This window comes from Gymnogyps californianus, chromosome 1, assembly GCF_018139145.2.
Source record: "Gymnogyps californianus isolate 813 chromosome 1, ASM1813914v2, whole genome shotgun sequence".
Lineage (NCBI taxonomy): Eukaryota > Metazoa > Chordata > Aves > Accipitriformes > Cathartidae > Gymnogyps > Gymnogyps californianus.
Genome location: NC_059471.1, coordinates 71,427 through 97,088, shown reverse-complemented (window position 1 = coordinate 97,088; position 25,662 = coordinate 71,427). Strand labels below are relative to the sequence as shown.

The window sequence follows — 25,662 nt, the reverse complement described above, 5'->3', positions numbered from 1 at the left end:
GTGGAATGCAATCCTGAAAGAAGGATGTTATTGAAAAAACGGGGGTGGGGGGAGGAAAAGAAAAGGAAAAAAAAAACCCCAAGCAACCATCAACAAAAGCAATGACAAAAACCAAATAAACAACACACACACACACACCCCCCCAAACCCCAAAACAACAAAAAAACCCCAAGCAATTGATGATTGCAAATGATAAATAGTCTCTTTCTGTCTTCAGGAGGATTGTTTGGTTCAACTACATTTAATCAGCCAGCCACCTCCTCCACAAGCACTGGCTTTGGGTTTGGAACGTCAACTGGGACATCAAATAGCCTGTTTGGAACTACCAGCACTGGTGGAGGCCTCTTCTCATCCCAAAATAATGCCTTTGCACAGAATAAGCCAGCGGGGTTTGGAAGTGAGTAAAACTGCTACCTCTCTCTTGAGCATTGCTTATTTTCTTTGATTGAAGAGCACAGAATGCTGCGTGTATGTGCGGATCTGGTACAAGTGTTAATGTGGGGTTTTGGTGGTTTTTTTCCTCCTGAAGGATACAGTGACGTGATTGTGGTCCACAGCAGCCAAGAGTGAGCGTGCTATGCTACAAAATCTGTACCTGCGATTCTAGCCATGAGTTTTAAAATAAGTTGAAAAAGGTGGTTGGCTGGCATCTTCTGTTCTTAAATATCTTTTGGCGCTGCTTGATTTTAGCTTTTTATTCTGCTGTTGTAGAGCAGTTACAGTTGGGTTTGCTTCTGGCGCTAGAATGCTTGAAATGCCTCTTAAACTCTACTGTGATTCCCCAAAGCAAAAGCAACTTCTTGCAAACCCTTCTGAGAAGAGAAAAGAAGCCTCACTGATTCCCTTTATACGCATAATTTTCTTAGCGTTGTCAGGAGTAGAATGAAACTGGCTGCTGTGGTTATTCCAGTATTTCCTGGGGTGATGAGTTAGGGGCAGTCTTCTACAGCAGAATATTGCATTAGCAGACTATCGGTTTCCAGCACTGCTGTGAATTTATTTTTTCTAGCGGTTTCTTCCATTTCCAAACTATTTTGTAATTTGAATAAAATATTTGGGTTTGAGTTTTAAAATTCAGGTTTGTTTTAGTACTGATCTTTTTTTTTTCTTTTTTTTTTCTTTTTTTTTTTTAAAGACTTTGGAACTAGTACCAGCAGCGGAGGTCTCTTTGGAACCACTAACACTACTTCCAATCCTTTTGGGAGTACATCTGGCTCTCTTTTTGGCCCGACTAGTTTTACCGCTGCTCCAACTGGCACGACTATTAAGTTTAATGTAAGTTCTGGTTTTCCTTCTTAATCAGAGCCTGTTTACTGTAGGAAGCATTACATTTTGCAGTTAGTTGTGTAAAGAGCTGTCTTGGTCACTGAGCTGAAAAAAATTGAGTAGTTCAAATGCAAGTATGCAGTGTTCAGAAATGATTTGAAAACACCCCCTTTAGTGGAACTGTTGCAGTGGAAATAGGATGTATAATTAACTCCAAAGAACTAGACTTTTTTTCATTCTGAATTTAACAAACTTCTCAAACACCATGGAGTAATGCCCTGTCTAGACTTGCTAGGTCTACAGCTGTGTTAATGCTGAAGAGGTAAAGCAGCTCTTAAAATTGAGCCTCCTCAGCAAGGCAGGAAGTGCCACAGAATTCAGGGTGATCAGCGCTAAATGCTAACAGCAATAAGGGTTAAAGACATCTTGGAATGGGTCAAAATGCATTCAGTTCTCTTATAAGTCAGCATGGCTTTGGAAATGTAAACTGAAATGTGAAGACTGATCCCCTGTGTTTTCTGGATGAGTTCCCTTTAAGAAAGGGTTGAATAACGTCTTGAAAGTTCTGTGGCAGTTGAAAATGAAGGGTGGCTCGGAAAAGAAGCCATCATGGAAATGGGGTAACTGATAGCTGCTGGAAAGAGGCATTCTTTTTCCCAAATACTTGGTCGTGCAAATCTCGGCCCTCTTCATTTCTAGACTGAGCTGATTTAACAGACTGAGACTGTTTGTTATTTTGGGACATAGACAGAACTGTGATGGTAACTTGGGCAGTCTGAGTACCATTGATGTATACTTTCATAGTATAAATAAAAAAATGGGGGATAGTGAAATCCATGCATAGCTAGAGGATTTGCATCACAAATTTAGGTAAACTACTTTTAAAGTGGAACGGAAAAAGGAATGGCACTGCGTTGTTTTGAGTGTTACTAGGGTAAATTCCGCTATTGATTGCTACTGACCATGCCTTGTCACTGGGTGAGGCCACAGCTCTACAGATAAGTGATACACTGCTTCAGGTCCTGTGCTGAATTTAGGTTTTAACAGCATCTGCTGAGAGAGTACTAACTGTATTAACGGAAGTCTGTCTGGATTTTAAATTTGACACCTTAACCTCTTCTCTTGCAGCCACCAACCGGTACAGATACTATGGTAAAATCTGGAGTTAGCACTAACATCAATACCAAGCACCAATGTATTACTGCTATGAAGGAATATGAAAGCAAATCTCTCGAGGTCAGTCAATGAGTGTTCAAACATGCTTATCTTGTTTGGCTGTTGGTTAGCATTGGTTTAGTAGAGCTTTTTTGACTGTAATAAGTATCTTCTATGCTCGTTAATATGAGTACAACCTTCAATATCTGCATCACTCACAGAAGAGAGTAACGTAAAGCAATGCATCGCCATATTCATTGCCTGTGTTTTTAAATGCTTAACACTCCAGTTTTTGAAGAGCTGAAATTCCATCTCGCCATATACCAGAAGGGCGAGAGATCCTGTTGGGAGCAGTGCTACACTGCTGAGATAACGGCAGAATCTCAGACAAAACTCAGATGTTTAATATAAACTAATGTTCCCAAACATTTAACCCTGAAGCCTTCCCATTCAGGTTCACTTATTTGAGACTTCAAAACAGGTCTGCTACTCAAAAGATCTGAAGAAGCTCTGGGAAGTAAAATTGAAGCCCAAACACAAATCTAAGTTTTTAGGTCCTGTTTATGGTGTCCTTCTTTTTAAAAATGTAGGTGTTACAGCTTTTCTTGATACCTTCATCTTGGTGTAGGCTTGAATGCTGTGCAAGCATGCTGATAACTTGTCTAACCTTATCCTGTGTAAAAAGAACACGTAAAGAGAACTGGATTTTCCTTTACTAGGAACTCCGTTTAGAAGACTACCAGGCAAATAGGAAAGGGCCCTCAAATCCTGTAGGAGCAGGAGCAGCTGCAGGCTTGTTTGGGTCTTCTACTGCTACATCAAGTACAGCTACAGGACTTTTTGGCTCTTCTACTACTAATACAGGCTTTTCATATGGACAGAATAAAACTGCTTTTGGAACCAGTAAGTACTGCCTGTCCCCTGTCATTACTGTGACCGGATATGCAAATATTCTGTTACGCTATTTAAAATTCTGTAATTAAATGTGATGAGGAAACACTGGTGTGAGCTCAGAATTTTACTAGTTCTGTTATCAACATTCAATAATCGGGTTCTTTGCCATAGAAATTTCTGTTGGCTTACTCTTCAGGGATTGCAAACTTCCTCTGCATCCCCCAAGTTTTGCTGGAAGACAGTTCATTAGAGCATCTGGCTTTACAAGAAAGTCAGCTAGTTCACATGGGCGAGTAAAACAATTTGAAGTAAAACCATGAGGGCATTGCTAACGATCGGTAGGGTGATGGCATCAGTTGGTTAATGGTGAACTCAAGATTCTACTTCTGCTAATGAGCGAACATAAATTCCCTGGAAGTGGACAAGTTAATTTGTAGTAGCCTAACTAGACTTTGCCAGGAGCTTTTCTCCACAGTAGATCAGGGTTAGGATGTGGACATGTTATATGTTGTGCCGTCCTGGTTTCATGCTGTCCGTTTTGGCATTCTTGGTCAAAAAGTAACAGCCAGGTATGAAGTAACTGATTTACATAAGTGTTTGTATGTCTGGTAGTTGCAGGTCAGTTGTGCTAACCAGTTAGTGTACCTTTTTGAACTTAGTGTAAAACAAATAGTGCTGAAAAGTTCAAACACAAATTCTATTTTTATTAGCTTCTGCTGCAAACCTAAAAGTAGGTAGGTATTTGTATTTGTGGAATTAGACTGGAAACAGAAGACCAAAATCCTATGGTCCATAGAAACAGAAGCGATTATCTGCTGTATGAAAGGCTGTACTGTCTGTCCTTAATGACAGGCACTGCTGGGCTTAATCTCTGGGCTTGCTTGAGGCCTGTGTGGGTTGAGCTGAGCTGCTGTCCTTGAGAAAGATTAACATACAGGTGGCCATGTTTCTCTGCACCCCACGAAGGTATGGTTCATTAAAATACAGGGACTGCCCAACCTGACAGCTTTGCTGGGCTTCGTGTATTTCTTGGGCAGTCAGCTCCGAAGAAAGCAGCTAGTTTTGCAGAGATAGCAGCGGCAGTTGTGAGAAGGAGCAAGAGCTCTTGTCTATGCATATACCATTTTTACTGCATGTAAACAGCCCTTTTCCTTTGAGGAGAAAAAGGGAGACGGTGTTTGAAGTACAGGTAGAAGTTTCTGTAGCAGTAGTTACATGGGTTATAGAACAGAACTGCTGGCGGCCTGCCCGCCTCTTGCCCAGTGAGCTCTTTTCAGGCGCTCATGGTACAGTTTTCTTTGTGCAGTGGAGAACAAACTGACCACATCACAGCTGGTATCTTTTTGGTCAGATCTATCTGTCAGGTAAACTTGCTGGTAATTCTTGGGTGTTATGCTCATGCCAACTTTAGGACAAGGAGAACCTGATGAAATATCTAATACGAACTGCTTCCATCTGAACGCAGATGTCATGCTGTAACTATGACACTGAGCGTTTTGCTCTTCCATTGAATTGAAGCATCTTTTTTCCTGTTTGAATGTGCTGAGTGTGCAAACGTAGTGGGTTTGGATAAATACTTGAGGGTTTTTTAACCAATGTGTTTATATGTTGTAGGTACGACTGGCTTTGGAACAGGAACAACAGGGGGTCTTTTTGGTCAGCAATCTCAAACTACAAGTCTGTTTAACAAACCATTTGGTCAGGCCACAACAACGCAGAACACTGGCTTTTCTTTTGGGAATACGACTCTAGGGCAGCCGAACACGAACACAATGGTAAGATAAATTGTTTGAATCCTTAAAGGTGTAAGTTGTGGTATAGCTACTCCAGGTAGACGCAGGAGGCTGCGATACAGTGATTTAGATCTTCCTCAAATTGCAGTACAGCTTCATAAAACTAGGATGCAAAGCTTTGAACGCTGCTGTCTGAGCTAGCAACTTCTTGCCAATCAAAATTTTTCATTCATGGTAATTGGACAGCAGTACAGCTTTTAACAAATAACTTTTCCCATCCCCTTCTTTAAGCAGTCTGCTCTCTCTATCAATTCAAGTATTTCCGATCACGTTCACACAGATAATGTAATTCCATTATTAACATTCTGTGGGAATTCATTAACAATTCTGTACTTTTTGGTGACTAATGAGCAGCATTCATGGGCTCTTTTGATAGAAGGATGCTACATAGCTGTAACTTGTTGCATAGCTAGGGGCTTTGGCTCCAAATATACTATATTATTTCTGAATATGTTGTGACTTCTCCCAGAAAACACTGTGAAATGTTTCTTTTCCATCTCCCTCACTCAGTGATGAGGAAATTCCAATATCCTTTTAAGCTTGGAGCATAAATTTTTTTTTTTAGTTTCCTTTTTGTAACTGATTTCTTGGAGAATGGCTAAAGCTTCTGAAATGCTTTTCACCCATTTTCTTCCCCCAGCAGAAGGGGTAATGGTGTAGCATCGTTTTATTAACTGACTTTGTGTGTTGGTTCTGTTATCATCAGTGTTAGACTTCAAAAAGCATTGCAGCATTATCTTAACCTAGTTCCTGTTCGTAGGGTCTCTTTGGGGTAACCCAGCCCTCACAGCCTGGAGGCCTTTTTGGAACAGCTGCCAATACAAATGCTGGTACTGGATTTGGAACCGGAACTGGTCTTTTTGGACAAGCTAACACAGGATTTGGTGTTGGCAGTTCGGTATGTCTGTACCTTAATAATAAAAAAATTAAAAGAATGAAGAAAAAAAAAAAGGAAAATAAAAACAAATGGCTTAGAGTCCTGTTCCTGGGTTTTGACCTCCATGAAAGTAACGTTGTCTTAAGAGTTAAGATGCCTAAGATGCAAAAATAGTGTGGTTTTGTGTAAACCGAAGGATACAATATAAGCATGTGTAATAGACCTAGTGTTGCAGAAATAATTTTTTTAACAAGTAATGTCTTGAGTGATAAAAGACGCAAGAGAGACTGAACATCGCACTGCCTGTATATTGCTAGGGATGCCTCAGTGTAGTGTTGAAAACACAGGTGTTTAAATTATGATGATGACTTAACCGAAAATGAACTTGATTCTTGATATTTAGTCATTTTGGTTTTAATGGAGTGAAAATACTTCTTTCCAGAAGGTGCTTGCTATGTACTAGTGCATGTGGCTTGCAAGTAACGCACCACTATTGGGAGTCTGGGTTGCGTGGTCTAAGTTGTGCTCGGCGTTAGTTCTGCTTTCTTGCTTACAGTTGAAACACTAATGCAGTTCTTTTAATACCAGTCTGTCAGGTTTCCAAATTCATGTTCTCTTCTTTTCAGACCCTGTTTGGTAACAAGCCTGCTGGATTTGGAACCACCACGACCAGTGCTCCCTCGTTTGGTACAACCACTGGCGGCGGGCTCTTTGGTAACAAACCAACCCTGACTTTAGGAACCAATACAAACACTTCCAATTTTGGTACATATAAAAAAAAGTGGGGTTTCAGTCACTTAAAACTATACTGCATATACCACACACCTGGCTGCTGAATATCGCATGCTAAATGGTTATGAATGTTAAAATTCTCAGGTAAGCCGTGCTTCTGATGCATGTTGCTGCAGGGAAACATCCTGGATGCTGTTTTATACCTTTCCTCTTGATGGTACTCCCTGACTCAGAAGGTAGATAGTTACGTACCACTATTCTGATGAGTGCTTAAGAGAAGGTGGAACCTGTAATGGAAAACTACTGAAATCAAAGAATTCAGAAAACAGAGGTTTGTTAAGAGGCTGTAAATATGCTGTGGTTGCAAAGGAGTGCTGAAGGAAAGAGGGTGAAAACAGTGGTATCTGTAGCTTGATGGCAGGGATAAGGAGATCTGGCACTGGAGTGAGAGTAAAATGAAACAGTCAGTTCCAGTTTAACTGGTAGCTGTTGTTGTCTTTCATGGTGTGAAGGATCAGAGTCCTGAAGAACTGGGTCTTGTGTTAATGTTGGCCTCTGACACTAGTGTTAGAGAACTGGTGTTGAATGAGTGTGTGACTGAGCAGGAGAAATGTGTAGTGATAGTTCCAAGTAAATGACAGTCTTCCTTCATGGGACTTCTGTTGAAACCTGTTTTGGTTTGTTTTTTTTTTTCTCTTGACTCTGAGCAACAAAACTATTCCTGAAAGTGAGCAGGAGTGGTTTTAGATCTTGACATCTGTCTGTCTGTTGTTTTTTGTTTTTTTTTTATTTTAATGTCAGCAATAAAGTCTAAAATGCAATTAGCCTGTCATGCCAGCCAGAATAGACAGAGGGAAGAAATTGTCAAGCGCTCAGACTGCCAGGGCAGCACCTCAGCAAGTACAGTTCCATTGTGGTGACCAGCCTTGGGCAAACTGTCATCACAGTATTTGTGCAAGTTGCTTCCAGGTCCCTTGTTCTACTGCTCTCTAAGATCTTCATTGCCACCTTAGTTAGTGTGTGGACACAGTTTGGTAGTGAACAGTACTGATTGTAGTATGTGTTTTTAATTTGCCTGCATTATTCGCAGTGGTACAGTTCATATGAAAAATGGAGTTTGGTTCTAAAGTGTTTCTGACGTTGGTCCATGACTGCAGTTTTCTAGTTTAATTCTGTCTTTGCATACTAACCAACCATAGGATGGTTTCACAATCTTCAGTTTAAGAACTAATCTGTCTAATGTTACATTTGGATTGAACTTAGTTACCATTAGAGATGTGTCTTTGAACTGTGTGCTTGTACGAATCTGAGTTGTTACCTGCTTTGTTGGTAAGAATCCGAGAAGTACGTGTGTGGTATAAACAGTATAAAATGGGATTTGTTCCTTCCAGGCAGTTGAAGAAACTTAACACATTTTATTCTGTTGCCAGATACAGCATCATCATGTCCGTTCTGGCTTTCAGTAAAACTTTGAAGTTTGTAACAAATTGAAAAGCTTAAGAAGGCGAAACAGTATTTTTCCGTACTGATGTTTTCAGTATTATGTTCATAACTCAAATATGTTTTTTACTATTGAAGTCCCTTCTTGCTGCTTGTCAGTTTAACTTTGCATTGTTGGAAACAGTGTGTGAAATTTGACCTTAACTGTGGCAGGGGTGTCTTTGAGCTGGTGATGCTTATTTATTTAAATATATGTTTTTAATTTGATCTCTAATAGTGTTAGATTAATGAGCTACTGGTTCTGTTCTTGCAGGTTTTGGTGCCAACACTGCTGGAAGTAATTTGTTTGGAAATAAGCCTGCAACTGGGACGCTGGGAACTGGACTTGGAACAGGGTTTGGGACAGGTAAACAGTTTACCAGCTTGTTTTATGTCAGCCTAAGCATAGTCCTCAAACTTCAGTGATAATAGAGCCTTGGTGCTACTTGCTAACTCTAATGCAGTAAAGGCTGTAGATATTTTAGCTGGAAGCCATGAATCTCAGTCTCAGATCAGAGCCAAGTAGAGCTTGTTAACACAGTGCTCAGTAACCTTTTAGAAATTGTAGGCAGCATTGCTTACAGTGGTGGCTAGTGGCTCAGGAAACTGGTGGCATCCTCTGTGTTCAAAGCCTCTGGTCTGATCGCATGAGTCTTGAGTGTCTATAGCGTTCATGGACATGTTGAATGTTTGTTGCAATTTAATCAGTAATTGATTCTTTGTTGTGGGATAAATTGGCTCGTAAGTTTGTCACAGTCTTGTAGTAAATGACAGTCATCTCTCCTGCCACAGCTCTTGGGGCAGGACAGACTTCTTTATTTGGAAACACCCAGCCTAAACTTGGTGGAACACTAGGAACGGGAGCATTTGGCGCACCAGGATTCAATACATCAACAGCTACGCTGGGCTTTGGAGCCCCTCAGCCTGCTGTAGGTAAGTGTACGTTAACCCAAGTTTAATTGCTGCTTCCTCCCTTGTTTCAGATGTGCCTAAATGTAGGAGCACATCCCACCCAAATGCTTTGGAGGGGAAAAAAGGTTTTAGTATCTCTTTGAGGCCACTTCTGTTTCTTGGTAGCAGTGGAGACCATGTTAGTGACTTTTTTTTTTGCTAATTATATGGGGTTTTCTTAAGTAATTCAAAGTTGCTTAACATTACTAATAATTGCAGCTATTTTAGAGCTTTGTCTTCAAGATTACTAACATATTTCCCGTCATTGAATTTGGGGCAGCAACCATAGGTGCTTACAAAAAAAAAGTAAGGGAAATGTAGCGTTAGCTTCTTCAGTAATTCCAGATAGGATGGCTAGAGGGACTTAATTATCAGGTATGCTGTGCCATTGGTGAAATAAATGGTCTTTAGATTCAGGCACTTGTGCTACTATTTTGTAAGTTAAAATGTCTACCCCTTCCAGCAGCGTTCACCCTGTTTGGCAGATCTGAGCACTTTAAATGAATGGCATACATAACTGATGCTCTAGCCCCCTGAGGCTGTGATTTCAGGAAAATTATTTTAAGCTTGGGGCAGGGGAAGGATGACACACACACAGCACATGACACTGTGTGGGATGACGGGCCCAAAAAGCAGGTTGATATTCAGGGACCACCTACTCTAAGCTCAGGAGAGTTCCATCCGAATGAGCGGGAAGTCAGGCAAAATGACCGAAGGCCTGTGTGGATGAATGAGGAGCTCCTGGCAAAGCTCAAGCACAAAAAGGAAGCAAGGTGGAAGCAGGGGCAGGTAGCCTAGGAAGAATATAGAAACATTGTCCAGGCATGCAGGGATGGGTTTAGGAAAGCCAAAGCCCAACTGGAACTGAATCTGGCCGGGGATGTCAAAGGCAACAAGGAGGGCTTCTGTAAGTGTAGAGGTGCCGAAAGGAAGAGTAAGGGTGGCTGATTCTCCTGAGGGTGGTGGTGCCATCCAGATGGACCTCGATGGGCTGGAGAAACAGGCTGGCAGGAGCCTTGTGAAGTTCAACAAGAAGTGCAAAGTCCTGCCCCTGGAGAGGAACAAGCCCGGGCACCAGCACAGGCTGGGGGCCACCCAGCTGGAAAGACGCTTTGCAGAGAAGGCCCGGGGGGTCCTGGTGAGCACCAAGTTGACCACAAGCCAACAATGTGCCCTTGTGGCAAAGGCGGCCAACAGTGTCCTGGGTTGCATTAGGAGGAGGGAGGTGATCCTTCCCCTCTGCTCAGCACTGGTGAGGCTCCACCTGGAGTGGTGTGTCCAGTGCTGGGCTCCCCAGTATGAGACACGTGGACATACTGGAGAGAGTCCAGTGAAGGGCCATGAAGAGGCTGGAGGATCTCTGCTATGAGGAAAGGCTGAGAGGGCTGGGGCTGTTCAGCCTGGAGAAGAGACGGCTCAGGGGGGATCTCACCCATGTGCATCGATACCTGCAGGGAGGGTGCTGAGAGGACGGAGCCAGGCTCTTCCCAGTGGTGCCCAGTGCCAGGACCAGAGGCCGCAGGCACACACTGGAAGACAGGAGGGTCCCTCTGAACATCAGGAAACACTTTTCCCTGGGAGGGTGCCCCAGCCCCAGCACAGGTGGCCTTGCTTGAGGAGGGGGCTAGGACAAAGGTGACCTTCAGACGTGCCTCCAGCCTCACTGTCCTGTGATCCTGTGAACACCCCTCAAAGTAACTTCATATACTAGTTATGGCAGGCAAAACGTCGTTGAGGGGAGCTACGTTCTCGTCATGATGAAATGCTCTCTCTCATCAGTGTGTCGCAGTCAGATTTTACGTATTTCTGTCTTGCTTCCATCATACTTGTATATTTCTTATGCTTGGACCTCCCTTGATGTAGTTCTACAGATGATCCAAGTATTCACTGTTGTAGGCAATGCCTGCAGCGGGGCGGTGTAGGGAAGGGTCTCGCTGGTTAACATCTGCTCAGTTAAGCCAGCTTTTGATCTGGGAAGAACCAGTTGTCTCAAACTCTGCTGTTGAATTCCTTGCAGACTTTGTCTGACAGTAAGCTGTTGTTCCTCAGAGCGGTTTTGTTGTTCTTTGGGAATGCACAGATTCAATCTGGTTTTCTTGGAGTTAGAATTAAGCTGCTTTAGGTTGCTCAAAACACTTCATCGTGTGAACACTTACAGCATTTTAATGGGAATTGAAATTAGATGCTAGAAGACAGAGAGACAAAATTAAGAGGCCTTTGTTGTAGAGAGAACTCTAGACCTGCAAGTTTGATTGCTGTAGCAAGAATATCAAAACTTTGCGTCATGGATTTTTTATTTTTCTATTTTTCCTTAAAAGGTGTTTCAGAAGTCGAATGTATTAGTTAAAGGTTTTGGCAGGCCAGGCTCATTCTGCTGATGTGTAGATGTGCTGATGCCCTCAGCTTTTCACCGATAAAAACTTGTTGAATGTGGTTGCAAATTCTAATGAAGGAATAGAATCTGATTTCTTCCTTCAGACTGCTGCAGAAATGGTGACTGAAGAGCAGGGGAAAGGAATGCTGAAGTTTGTATAGAAATTTGAATTCCTGTGAGGAGATCCCCTTATTGGAAGGATGTCTTTTCTGCCTACCTTAGTTCTATTAGTAAAACTGTTTAGATGCTAAAAAGTGATGTTCTTTTTATAGCACTGACAGACCCAAATGCATCAGCTGCCCAGCAAGCCGTCCTTCAGCAGCATCTCAATAGCTTGACTTATTCACCCTTTGGAGATTCTCCACTGTTCAGAAACCCCATGTCAGACCCAAAGAAGAAAGAAGAGGTAAGTGCACGTAAACATTAAACTCGCTTTCTGGGTAAGATTTGCAATGACTTTAATTTATGTTTTGTGCTCACTGTCTTCTCTTAAGTACGCAGTGAGCAGCAAAATAAGTTGCCATCTGTATACTCATACTGGTGCAGTGCCTTTTTATGCTCTCCAGGATGCAAACTGCTTATACTGTGGCTTTGTTTACTGCTTCTGAGTACATCAGAGCCTTGACTTTGGAGTTGTTGTTATGCTCACTGCTGCTAGTTGAGAATAAAGATGGGTAATTGTCTATGCTTGGAATGTTTTTAGTGCTTAGCTTGAGCTTTGCTTATGACATCTCTTATGACAGTCTCTGACAAACCATACCTTGTTGGTTTGTTTTAAAAGACAACAAAACAAATACTTTTCAGACTTTTTAAGTGTTAAGGGAGGCTCTAAATGGCTGCTGCCCCTGGGCAAATTCCAGGGGCTAGAGATTACTCCTGCCCAGCCACTGGAGCCCAGCACAGTATGCCCAGAGACCCAGGGGGTCTGCTTTCCAGGCTGATGGACATGGCTGTTGCTTTCCCATTTGCAGGCGCAGTCAGTTGTGAAGCTGAGCATGTATCCCAGGTGCACACGCACAGAGTGCACTGATGCAGCTGGCTGCACAGCCACAGAAAAGGCACTGCCTTCAGCAGCACCCGTGTGTAACACTACCGGGACTCCCATAAAACATAAGCGTATATAGCCACGTCCCCTTCCTCCTCTTTGGCTGATAAGGGTTGAAGTTCCCTAGTGAAAGCACAGTCAGTCACACTCTCTAGACTCACCCGCACATTCGTGGATCCCTCGAGCATTAGCGTGGCCCCTCTGTCCATCCAATAGCCCTGCCCAGATCTTGAGCCCTCTTACCCGCTCCACAGAGCAGGCTAGTCCAGCTTGATGCTTGCTGCACAAAGATGCACGCAGTCACACGTTCATTTCATGGGCACCCTGTACTCACAGGTCCCTCAATATCAGCACGAGTCCTGTGCCTCTCCGATAATCCCTGCCAGGACCCAGGGCCTCCTACTTGCGGGCTAGTCCAGCTTGAAGCTTGCTAGTGAGTTAAGCAGGCACACCCCCCCACACGTGAGGTTTGGGGACGATGCAGGTGCCCTGCCTGTCCCTTACTGCCAGCAGCTGTCACCCAGGCACACCGGCCAGAGAGCTGTGGTCTTGTTCCAGTGGATGTTGCTGAGACCTTCGCTCACCCTCGTCCCCCCCAGTAGCTACACCTGGGTCACACACTGGCCCCATCCCAGGGGCTGGAGCAGAGACCCTCATCTGCTCCAGGCACTGAGGCTTCCCCTCGCTCCAGCTGCTGGCACCACTGGCCCGGGGTGCCCACAACCCCCTGGTCTGACCCCAGTAGCTGTCCCCGGATTCACTCAGCCTGGACAGGAGGTCCAGGTTGGCCCTCTCCAAAGCTATGCCTGTAGTTTCTTAATGGCCCATCAGGGAGTGACTGGAGACTTTTGGTCTTTGGCGTTGTTTCCATTACCTGTTGTCAACCAGCTTTGTGTCTCTGGTTTTGTTTATTGCTTCCCTCTTTACTTGTTATCCCCTTTGCATTTAAAAGGTCCTTGAGTAGATAGCCTTAACAAAGCAGGCACTCTCACTGTCCACAAACCCTTAAGGTAAGTGGTATGAAAATTTCAGTTCTACATCTTTTTGTTTCAGAGGCTGAAACCAACTAACCCAGCAGCTCAGAAGGCCTTAACAACACCCACCCACTACAAACTGACTCCGCGTCCAGCGACCAGAGTGCGACCAAAAGCTTTGCAGTCGGCTGGCTCTGCTAAATCTCATCTCTTTGATGGTCTTGATGATGACGAGCCATCCCTATCCAATGGTGCATTCATGCCAAAGTTAGTTTTTCTTTTGTGTATGCTGGAGGGAGGAGGTGGTGCAAGACTCTTCTGATCAGATTAAGTAAACTCCTGTATAGTGTCCTGAATTCCATGACTGTTTTGTGGCCTGGTTCAAGTATGAATAGCAATAACAGGTTTTGTGTAAAATTTGAATAGCAATATTTTCCGTAGAGGAGATGAAAATGGTCAGCTTAAACTGTAAAATGAGGTCATCCCATGATTGGAGCGAAGCTTCTATAAAGTCAGTTAGGAATATTACCAGGAAAGCTTGTACAGTGTAACACTTCCTGCTTCTGAGGTAGAAGTGTCATTAGGTTTGCTAATGCACCCACTATGAAGGCAGATTTCTGACATTTTCATAGCCTAGCACTGGTTCTGTTTCAGATACGCAGATGTTTCTGTGAGAAATGAGTAACGATGCTGTGCATCTACCCTACTGAAGCTTTTGGTTTCAGTCTTCAAGAGCACCAGTGGCAATCAAATTGAAAAGGGGTTTGGAAAGCTTTGGGTTTTAGTTAGACAACAACAACAAAAAACCTTTGGAGAAAGATGCATCAGTCACTGAAAGTACTTCTAAGCATAGGCTTTTTAAAAACATTTTGTAACTTTTGTGAACTTAATCTGTCTTGAATTTAGCCTGAGCCATCTGTTCACTTTCCAGGGAGAGAGCAGAGTATGGAATTACTCTCTTTTATTGAAAAACACCAAATGAACAAAAGATGAGAACAAAGGGATACTTAGACTTCTTTGAGTGTAATTGGCATAGATGTTCAGTGATCTTCACATTGCAGGCAGTGAGCCCTAGCCTGGCCATTGATTTGCTCCTAAAGTGACCCTGTAGTAAAGAAAAACCTGCATCTGTGGGCCAGACTTTCTCTGCAGGGTTCTGTACTTCTGCTGGGAAAGCACTGTTTTGTAAAATAGATAATACTGTGGTTTACTGAACTTGGGTTTTGAAGCTTTCAATGACTTGTGCTTTTTACTCATAAACCAAAGCCTTGAATGGAATTCCGAAAAGAGTTTTAGTATCTTAGCTACTGCAGTGCTCTTACAGAAGACTTCATATGTCCTGAGTGTGAGGTCTTGTACAGCTGGTTCCTGGTCCCTGGAGCATGTGAATTAAGCATGAGATATACATTTATGCAGTGGGTATATCCCAATTTCTCTTTGGTGTTTTGTTTAGGAAGAGCATCAAAAAGCTGGTTTTGAAGAATCTCAACAGTAGCAATCTGTTCTCGCCTGTTAATCGTGAAAATGAAGACCTGGCTTCTCCATCGGAGTATCCAGAGAATGGAGATCGGTATGTTGATTCATCATGCAGGTGTTTATACTTCCGAGAAATGCAAACTGGTTATGCCTGTCTCTAAATTATTATTAATAGAATAGGTAGTTATTGTCAGGGATGCCAGCTGTTCATTGGAAGTGGGTTGACCTATTGTGAGATTCACTTCCTCTTAAACTAGCTGTATATTCTTCCCGTGTGGTCACATACTGATTCATTCCATCCAAAATGAGGAGTTCAAAGAGGAATGACTTCTTTTCTGGATATGTCTCTCCTCATGCCCTGTAATGAGAAACTAGGCCATTTCTTGAGGAAGGTGATAAACCTTCATCCTCTGACCTTCCTGAGGTGAGAAGAACCTCTCCTTCTGCTTAGTCCTCCTCAGTAACATGAGAATTGCAAGGAAGCTCCACTGATCCCAATGTCTCACAATAGTAATGTATTTTCTACACATTAAAATGAGGAATCTCTAAGGCAGTCTCTTCCCCCTAAATGCCTGAATACCTACTTCTGTAAAAATCTGCGGCCATATTTCAGATGAACTCTGATTTAAAAAAAAAAAAAAAAAAAAGGCTGGAAAAATTGCTGACCAGCTCAACATTTTGATTTTATTTAAAGCTACTAGAAGTAAGAACTGATTATGGGAGTGGGGAACCTTGTTTCTGATCACCTAAGTCCTGACCTGGGCAGTTCATAATGGGGCAGGGGTGTTTGTTAGCTGTGTTACCAGTAGCCAGGTACAACAGGCAGCTCTCTGAAGTTGGTGTTTTGAAGTGACTGTCACAATACCGTTCTCAAGTTTGGTTTGATCATGGTGCCTGCAAGACTTAATCATCCTGTTCTTCTAAAACAGTATGTATTTTGGGCACAAAAGTCTGTAGCAGCCTGGTTCACAAATCATTGAATCGTTCAGTTAGAAGTGACCTTGGGAGGTCTTTGTTCCTCAAGCAGTCGCAACACTGAATTCAGACCTGGTTATTGCGGACTTTGTCCAGTTGGGTCTCTCAGACCTCCATAGATAGAGATTCTGCAACCTCTCTGGGTCCCTGTTCCAATGCTTGACTGTCCTCATTGATTTCCCTGTTGTAATTTGACTGTTTCTCATCCTTCTGCCATGCATATCTGTGAAGAGCCTGACTTTTGTCTTCGGTGTTGGAAGGCTGCTATTGCACCCCCTGCAAGCCTTTTCATCAGACTGAGCAATGCATTTCCCTTAAGCTCTCCTCACAGGGCATGTGCTTTAGTCCCCCAGCCATCATGGTACCCTTCTCCTGGTCTTATCACTATCTTTCTCGTAGGGGAAGCCCCAGGTTAGATGCAAAATGGCAGAGGTGGTCTAACAAGGGCAGAGTGAAGGGGAATAATGGCTTCCCTCGGTCTGCTGACTCTGCAGTTCATGTGGTGGTCCTGTTTGCTTTTTGTATGAAAAGACACCAGAATTTTAATGTTGACGTAAGTCCCTTAGAACTAAATAATACAACTTTCCTTCGTTCTTCAGGTTCTTTTTGTCAGTACCTCCCGATGAAAACCACAGACAAGATGGTGAGCGGGAGGAGGAGGAGGATCATCATGAAGTGACTAGGTTTTACACTAACCCCATTGCCAAGCCCATCCCACAGACCCCAGAGAATACTGTGCACAAACACCAGAACAGTGTGGATGATACCATTGTGGCTCTGAATATGCGGGTGGCCTTGCGAAATGGTCTGGAAGGCAGCAGCGAAGATGCCTCATTTCATGATGATTCCCTTCAGGATGAGCGCGAAGAGGAGCCTGAAACTGTGCATCATCTGCATCCTGCAGGTTAGACTGGGGTGGGGGGCAGTGGATGTGTAGTTCCTGACAGCACCTCGCACATGCTTCATTAAAGTTCTCTTTTGCTGTTTTAGACACTCAGCTTTTTCTCTTTCCCTCCTCTTTTCTTCAGAATACAAATCTTGCTTTTCAGTCTCTTATCTAGTGCAGAAATATTTTCTGCTGAGTCAATGAGCAATTAAATTTCATCACCCAATTTTATATTAGATTGAGGTAGCAAGATGAGGGAGAAGGAGGACCCAATCTGTAATTGTTCTGCAGTAGTAGACTGAGTTGACTCTCGTTCGGGAGCAAGATCTTAGAGTTAGAAATCTAATGCTTGGTAGTTATCAACATGCAAACTGCATTGTAGAGTTTGCCAGGAAAGGAATGGAACATGGTTGTGTCTTTCTAGACCCATCGTGCTGTGTTTTCAGTACTCTCAATTCTGGTCTCAGGGTTTAGTAAAACTGAAAAAGATGGAGAAGTGTGGAAACGTGATGAGGGGTCTTGAGTACCTTTCCCTTAACTAAGACTTAATAGCTGTTGAAGAGGTGGGGACGTATGTTAGAGTTTTTTTTAAACTCATGAGTGATCTGGAGCAGGTGAAGAGGAAAAGATTTGTTCATCCTTTCAGGTAATATGTGGCATCTAATGAAACTAGCAGGTGACATGTTCAAAAGAAACATCTTCAGACATTTTGTAGATGCAAAAAGCTTTGTGAATTTTAAAGATCATTAGACAAATTAATAGATGAAAAGGCATTGGAGGCTGTTAAATGTAAAAGATGCTGCATCTTGGTCAGCAGGTGCCTGAGCCCCCGGATTATTAAAGCTGGGAGAGTGTTTCTGTCAAGTGTTGCTGTATGTGTTTGCGTTTTTCTTTTTAACTACACATCTGCTACTGATCTCTGATGACAGGTTGCTAGGCTGGAAGAACCTGGCATAGCAATTGTCTTAAATTTGCTATGAAGGCTGTGGAGTTAAGGTGTTTTGATTTCTCTGTTTGCTTTTGTTGCACTGATTCTCAGTTCATTTGGGACCTTCAGTTGTTCAGGCTTGCAAAAGAAATGGAATGAATCTCTTGAAATGTTAAAGTTGACAACTTGCTGTCAGCCCAGTTCTCAATGAATTTTCTGTTGTAGGAATTGTTCTAACAAGAGCTGGCTATTACACCATCCCGTCCATGGAGGAGCTAGCTAGATTTACCAATGACAGAAATGAATGTATTGTGACAGACTTCACCATAGGCCGCAAAGGTAAGCACATACAGCTTTTCTAGTTGCTTAAAATTGAACCAGTGATTTTAAAGCTATGGAACCTGAATCTGAGTTCCGTGCCCTCGGTATGATTATAAACGGCGCCCTTGCATTGTGAACAACTTGCATCAGAGGCTTGTAGTATTTCAGATTGGTAGCACTAACAACCTGTGTTATGGGATGACTTGAGAAGCTTGAGAATGAAAAGAACAAAAGCACCTGCAGCTTTTAAGATGCTTGCTGTTTTTAAACATAAAAGTGGTAAAATCCAGACTTGCTGGAGCATTGATGCAAACCTGATTGTCATTGCTTCCATCTTAGTTGTTACCTACACTGGAGCTGACTGAGCTCTAGTGAAGAGCCTTCAGCCCAAACTGTATTCTTTACTGCTTTTATTTAAAAAAAAAAAAAAAAAGAAATCTTTACTGCTTTTATTTAAAAAAAAAAAAAATCATATAGTGTATACTGTTTTTTAAAACACTTTTTCTATATATGCTCTGAAGCTGAGGGTACACTTAGTATTTGCGTTGGCAATATGAAGAGCCAAGTGATAACAAAAAACTTTCTGTGCAAAAGAACTGGCTATAAAAAAGTCGATAACGCTTCTTCAGTATTTTCACACTGGGAAGGATGAGTCACTTGTACGTTGTTCTGGAGACGTGACAGAGCTAGGTGGTAAGGTGGGGAAAGGAGTACAGCAGGAACGGAGGTTCTCTGGCATGAGCTTTTTCATGGACAAATTGTGATGTTTTGGTTTGTTTTGCAGGTTATGGATCAATTTACTTTGAAGGAGAAGTAAATCTAACTAACTTAAATCTGGATGACATTGTACATATCCGTAGAAAAGAAGTTATTGTTTACCCTGACGATGAAAGAAAACCACCTATTGGTGAAGGTTTAAATAGGTAATTTTTAAATATGTGCTGTGTGGGGACAGTGGCTAGTAAGGATGTGTTTTATAATATTGACAGTCTACTGTGTTTGCAGGCAGCTACCAAGAAATCTAAATCTGAGGGGTGTATTCAGGTTGTGGTATTATACAGTTACGAGATACTTGCAAATTTCTGAACCAGAAATTGGGTTTAAAATCTGGTTTGAGCCCACGTGTTCAATTCTCAACTCCTATATCTGTACCTTAATAGCCTTGCCTCAAAACCTTGTGTAAGAGACTATACTTTTGTCTGTCTTTAACAGACGAGCTGAAGTTACCTTAGATGGAGTCTGGCCTACAGATAAAACATCTCGTTGCCTGATAAAAAGCCCTGAACGACTGGCAGAGATGAATTATGAAGGTAGACTGGAGTCTGTATCTCGGAAGCAGGGCGCTCGATTCAAGGAATACCGCCCAGAGACTGGATCTTGGGTGTTTAAGGTAATATTTTTGTTCTAGTTGTAAAGTGTACAAGAATATCGGAAGTAGTCTGAAGTTAGAATCTCCTGAGAACTTAAAATTCAAAAACTTTGCTAAACTTCTCTAAACTGTCTCAAGTCCTTCAGCTGTAGTGCAAATTGTCCTCACCAAACTGATCAAAACTTCTTTGGCTTAAGACCTGCATACAGCAGATGTTCTTGGTCTATGCAAAAGCTGAATTTGTTCCCGGTGTCACACAACTGCTGTGTAAGGTGGACAGTTATGCCAGCTCATTGTCCAGGCCTTTCAGAAATGGATGCCTGAAACCTCTCTTCCAAGGTGTGACATATTGGCCCTTCTCCTTACACAGGTGGCACACTTTTCCAAGTACGGCTTGCAAGATTCAGATGAGGAAGAGGAAGAGCATCCTTCAAAAGTGGACACAAAGAAGTTAAAAACTACACCTGTGCCGCCCCCAGGGCATCTGCCGCCCCAGCAAATGACCCTGAATGGCAAGCCAACACCTCCATCTCAGGTAGAAGGAGGACAGTGACTAAAAGTGAATTCATAAAACGAAATTTGAAGAATAGCTGGTGCCAAGGGGGGGTTGTTGAAGTAACAAGTAGCCTGGAAACCGAAGAGCAAAACCTTACACAAACTTGCACAAACTCAGTAGCTCTTCTGAGCTCTTGATGAGTGTTTGCATGTTCTTTTTTGTTAAGATACTTGACATTTCATACTGAGGATGTGTGGGGATGGGAAGGCTTTAAACCCTTGTTTCTTGTTTAGATTCTGGTCTAGATTGAGTTTGGCATATTTGCACCACTTACAGAAGAAAACTTGTTTTTGTGAATATTGAATATATGCTATATAATTATAACGCCTTGTGCTGCCTGCCTCGAGAATGATATTGTGCATTAATTTGACTTGACTATCATTTAGTATGCAAGACTGTGTGCTTTATATTTTAAGAATGTGCTCTATTTTTATTAAAATACTTTTTTAAGGCTGGTTATATGCTGGATCTTTAAGCGTATTTGAGTTGGATGTGACTGCTTTTAAAGCTTTGTAAAACATCCTTGGTGGTATGCCTCTGTCTTGCATAGGGAAGGTAGCGTTTTATCCAATTCATTGGTCACCCCTTAAGGTCTAATGTTAATTTCATTTAAAAAAAAAAAATCCTTTTATGTGGGATTAAAGGTTAGTCTAATTGCAGCTGATACACTTGCATTTTCCAAATATAATTAGTATGGATATTGTCAAGCTAAATGAGGAGCTGCTTCATTGTGGGTGAAAAAACAGCCTATTTGGAAGGCATCCTGGCATTGATGGGATAGAATATACTCTCTATGCCAGGTGTTAATGGTAAACGTTTGTGAACTACCTATAGCTTTTTGAAGTAACTTGTCATAAAACAGAAAGAAAGTGCAGAGAGCAGATTTTTTTTTTTCCAAAACTGGGTTCTCGATTGCCTAGTTGTGAAAGTAAACCTGCAGCAGTTAGGGTGTGCAGGAACGCTGAGCAGAGGGTACTTAGCAGCTGGATAGGATGTGCTGAGAGGTTTTGGTTGCTGTGCATAAGCAGCAGGCTTTCTGTTTTACCCTTCAGTAACCTGTGACTGCAGTGAAAGGCGATCTCTAAGCTTGCAGCTCACTGAGGCATGGATCATGTGCCAAGGTGCTGCTTGGCATGTGGCCAGCGTTCATGATGTGTCATAGCACGGGGAAGCAGAGGAGGAGAGTTTTATTTCTGCATCTCTGAAGTCACAGCATTAAAAACAGCTTAAGAGGCAGTACTGTCAAAGAGGTTGAAGGCTTTTTTCTTTTGGGTTTTGTTGGTTTTTTTTTTTGTACTGGGCCTTTTTTGAAACCAGGAGACATCATAGCAGTGTTTCTCTTCATTGGCCAATGGCTTTGGGTAACTTAGAGCCCTTCTGGACAAGGGTCTGTTCATAGTGTCAGGAAATAAATCACACTTCATCGCTGCTTGTGCAAAAGAACAATTTCATTACTTCTGTGGTAGGAAAACATCAAATCACCTGGGAATTGCTTTTAATCTTACATAGTCTGTGATCTAGTTATAGCCTCTGTAGAAACGCCTGAGCCGTTGCAGCTCTGCCGCTTTAGGTCTCCATGCAGGTTAGAGGGGCCCAAAGTAAAGGTCTGGCGGCAGCAGTTCACCTCAACGCCTTTCAGTACAGCCAGCGCTGGTGCGCTTCAGGATCCCCATGGTAGGAGTCCTGATCACCGTACAAACAGAGAGCCAGTAACGGTGCAGTCCGCTCTCTGAGCGGAACCTACTACTGTAGTGACAAATCAGGTGAGCTACCACCTCTTCTATGGATTCTGCTTCGGAGAATCCCAAAGTGTAGTGTACAGCTGCTGCTTTGATTGCTCCTCCTGGCTCACTGGCTAATGAAAACCTGTTAGTTCATCCTGCTCTCGTAAAGTACATTCCTTAAGTATTTGCATTTTATTTGAGATGAACACATGGCTGTCTAACAGACTTGCCTGCGTGTACCACCTTTCAGTTTTCCTTCTTGCTTCTTGTTCAGATTAATGGGGACCAGAGCTGATATTTTAAGCAGTCAAAAATATTGGGAATATGTGTGATTTATTCAGGCCTGCCTTACAGATTCAAATGTACTTAGCAAAACCTGTCTGGGTTAATTAACCTCTTTGACTTGCATACCATTAACTAAGGTTTTCATTTCTGAAAATAGGAAAAACATCTAGCTTAGTTTCCCAAACCTCTGAGAGTCTCAGCATGGCTTAAAAACTTGCCAAACTCGTGGTGTATAAAGCATCTGAAAATAATGTTCTTTGGTCTGTAGGAAGCATTTAGGATCTAGACTTGGGGTTTTTTTCTTCCCTCACTAACTTGAATATTAATGAATTTATTAATGTTGCAAGGTCCACAGGAAATAGCTACACCAGGGACCTGGCTGCATTAAAGCACAATGAAGGGAGTAGTGAAACTTTTGTGTTTGTAACCATGTTTTGACTTGTAAATCTGTTCTGCATACTGTAGGCATACTCAGATACCACTAGCTAAGGCTCCTTCCATGACTGCCATTAAGTTCTATCTTTACAGACCCCCTGATCTGATTTTATCTGCCTCATCTGATAACCTTCGTCGCATTTCTTGGCCGATTCTAATGAGCTAAGCAGCAGCCATTTGAATATGCTCTTAAATTCCTTAGCATGATTTCCAGTGCACTATCTTCCAGGGTTTCCTTGCTCATATATATGTATTGCTCCAGAGCATTGCTTCAGCAGTCTGTACGTTGTTGCTTCTGGAAACCAAGGAAGCTGTAAGCATGAATCTTTCACAGGACGCTCGTATCTGAGCAGCAGGGGATGGTTAGACTGGAGCAAAACCAGTGCACTGGAGCCCAGGTTTGGGGTTCGAGCCCATCGGAGCCACCTGAAGGCCATTCAGCTGCTGTGGCACAGGCTCCTTTCTCCTGGGCCAGGTGCTTCTTTCAGGTTGGCCCGTTAGCTGCACAATACCGTCAGTGAATGGCATTTGCCAGGGGTTTTTGTCCTGTCAAACACTTTCTGGTAGCAGAGCTGACAAATAGTTGAATGGCTTGCAGCGCGCTGTCACGCTCCATGGTTTGGTACCGGCTCGGGGGGCTCACTGCAATATGCTGTCGGGAGACCCTGCTGTTACCACGGTCAACAAGCTGGGCAGAACTAGAGGCGATGACAGTGGTCAGAGTTAATTTCTGACGTCTGCTCATTGTTTGTGCTGGCTGAATGTTCTGGAGTGTGAGTACAAGTTGTCTTAAGCGATTGAAGGTGTGTAGAGGTCACTTCAGGCTCATCACAAAGGTGATGCCATGTGATTGCCTTCAGAAAAATCATAAAATTAATTCTTCCTCCTGCCTTGGACTAGCAGTAGAGATGAGAAATTTAGCTGCAGATTGGAAGAGAACTACTGTATTTAACTTTCTAACTGCTGATGTGCCTAGTGATAAGTAGAATACCATTGGAAAAAACCCACAACTTTCCAGTCCAATGACAGTTGTGTCCTGGTTTAAAATTTAAAAAAAAAAAAAATTTTTACACGTGTGTGTGCATGCACACACAGTCTTGTTGACCCAGTCTTACGTGACCTTGAAGGGGCTTGTGTCCACTTAAAACTTCTGTTAAGTTCTTTGTTGCGTATAGACTCAATCTTTTCAATTTGCACTACATCACAGCTGAGGAAACAAAGCAGGTATTACAGCGACTCATCTGCTCATCAGCCACCAGTGGTACCACACATTAATGCTGGAGAACCACTACTTTTAAACTGGTTGCTCAGTCATCTAAAACACCCTGGGTTGAACTTACGCACAGGAAACTTCTCTTTGTGTGATAGCATTTTGAGGGAGAAGAGGAGGAAGGCAGGGTGCACAAAAGTCTCTTCCTTTTTGTTGGTCACATGAAAAATGGAAAGCTGAAGAATAGTTTCTTAAACTGAATGGCAGAACTCAGTAAGCTTCAGGAGGGCATCACTAAACCGTGACTTCTCCTTCACTTTGACTTGCACTGTTACGTTACAACTCTGAAGAAAATGGGAATAGGTTATATATATTCATCTCTAAACTTAATGTGGAGTCTTGACACAAGCAAGGGAGTACTCCGCTTCGTTTGCAGGTGATTGTTGAAACTATTACATACTCTTTCTTGGCAAATGGTTGCAATCTGTTGTTGTCTGACATGGCCTCTGCATGTGTCCGCAGACCCCAGAAGTGGAGCAGCTGGGCAGGGTTGTGGAACTGGACAGTGATATGGCAGACATCACCCAGGAGCCTCCCCAGGAGTCCATTGTAGAAGACAACATGATAGAAGAGCAGGAGGCAGTGCCTGCTTCAGCACACATCGCGTCGACCCTGGGTATTAACCCCCATGTCTTGCAGGTGAGCGTCTTGCAGTGTCCCCTCTCTGAAAGAGAGGACTTGGTAATATTTGTCACTAGCTTCTCAGTTTGCCTCCCCAAGTGTTTTTATATACCAGCTTGTAATAAACTATACGTCACACCTATAGTATGATTAAAACTTACACATTAGGGTTCTGTGTTTCTGTGATAAACCTTTATAGACATGAAAAGCTTAATGCGGAAATGAAACTCACCTTAAAGCTAGAATTCAGATTTCAGAATTCTGAAGTGCAGGCAATGTGGTAGGCTTAACTAATACCTAGCCAGGACTGCCTTGGGCCCAGTTTGTGGAAAACAAGGTGATAGGATAACTGGTCTTGATTTGGGTGTTGGTGTTGGTGTTTTTATTTGTTTGGTGAAAGGATAATACCTGGAACACTTGTGGGCTTCTACCTCTGTGTTTAATTTGTAAGGAAAAAATAGCGGAGTGATTACTTAAGCTCAAAAACAAGTAGATAGAGCCAAGATCTCAGAAAACGTGATTATTTTAGGACTTCACACCCATCCGAACAAGTACTGTGACACTGATTTAACTAGTAGTTTGTAAAAGTTTACTATCAGCTGACAAGCTTGCTTTCAGTTCTCCTGAACTGTGAGCCTTCACTGTTACTTGAAATATTTGTGGCATGAGTGTATTGCCATATGCAACATGTAGAAGTTGTCTTGGTTGGGAAAGGAGCTAATTAGATCAGCTAGCTGCTGCTGTGAGAGTGATTGCTAATGTGCAGGCTTGACTTATCACCTTTTTAGATTATGAAAGCTTCCTTGCTTGCTGATGAAGATGACCTAGACTTGATCCTGGATCATTATCCTGGGAAGCAACCTGTAAAAACGGATACTTCTCAAGAGATCTGTTCTCCAAGGCTCCCTATTTCAAAATCACAAGGACAGAAAAGATACTCAGGTATTGTGAGAAACGACGTATTGCGTGAAAAAAGAGCTTAATTCTAATATTAACAGGCAAAATCCAATGACTGGCTGAACGTATGGCAGAACAGTTGTGTGCTGTGGTGGGTTAGTTTTGGTCAGCAGCCAGATGCCCACCCAGCCGCGCTCTCACTCATGCTCCTCAACAGGACGGGGGGAGGGAAATTGGATGAAAAATGGGTTGAGATAAAAACAGGGAGATTGTTTTGCTTGTGACAGTAACTGGTAAGCAGACTTGACTTGAGTAAAATTAATTTATTGCCAGTTAAAATAGGTTTGGGTAGTGAGAAACCAAGACAAATTAAAACAAC

General features: G+C 42.6%; 1 protein-coding gene across 2 annotated transcripts in view; it reads left to right on the top strand.

Annotated features, from left to right (window-relative positions):
* NUP98 (nucleoporin 98 and 96 precursor) overlaps nt 1–25,662 on the top strand; it is a 42,229-nt gene that overhangs the window by 4,764 nt on the left and 11,803 nt on the right. Inside the window, exons 4-22 of one of the 2 annotated variants that reach the window (XM_050915472.1) lie at nt 218–397; nt 1,136–1,275; nt 2,395–2,502; nt 3,141–3,324; nt 4,930–5,090; nt 5,869–6,006; nt 6,612–6,699; nt 8,471–8,563; nt 8,989–9,129; nt 11,794–11,927; nt 13,620–13,807; nt 14,994–15,110; nt 16,591–16,895; nt 18,031–18,144; nt 18,911–19,049; nt 19,339–19,516; nt 19,866–20,030; nt 24,228–24,404; nt 25,175–25,328. In XM_050915472.1, coding sequence (XP_050771429.1) covers nt 218–397; nt 1,136–1,275; nt 2,395–2,502; nt 3,141–3,324; nt 4,930–5,090; nt 5,869–6,006; nt 6,612–6,699; nt 8,471–8,563; nt 8,989–9,129; nt 11,794–11,927; nt 13,620–13,807; nt 14,994–15,110; nt 16,591–16,895; nt 18,031–18,144; nt 18,911–19,049; nt 19,339–19,516; nt 19,866–20,030; nt 24,228–24,404; nt 25,175–25,328 — 2,904 coding nt within the window. Of the gene's footprint in view, nt 1–217; nt 398–1,135; nt 1,276–2,394; nt 2,503–3,140; nt 3,325–4,929; nt 5,091–5,868; nt 6,007–6,611; nt 6,700–7,003; nt 7,049–8,470; nt 8,564–8,988; nt 9,130–11,793; nt 11,928–13,619; nt 13,808–14,993; nt 15,111–16,590; nt 16,896–18,030; nt 18,145–18,910; nt 19,050–19,338; nt 19,517–19,865; nt 20,031–24,227; nt 24,405–25,174; nt 25,329–25,662 lie in introns of those variants that run through there. The other variant, XM_050915473.1, reaches the window with a different exon arrangement.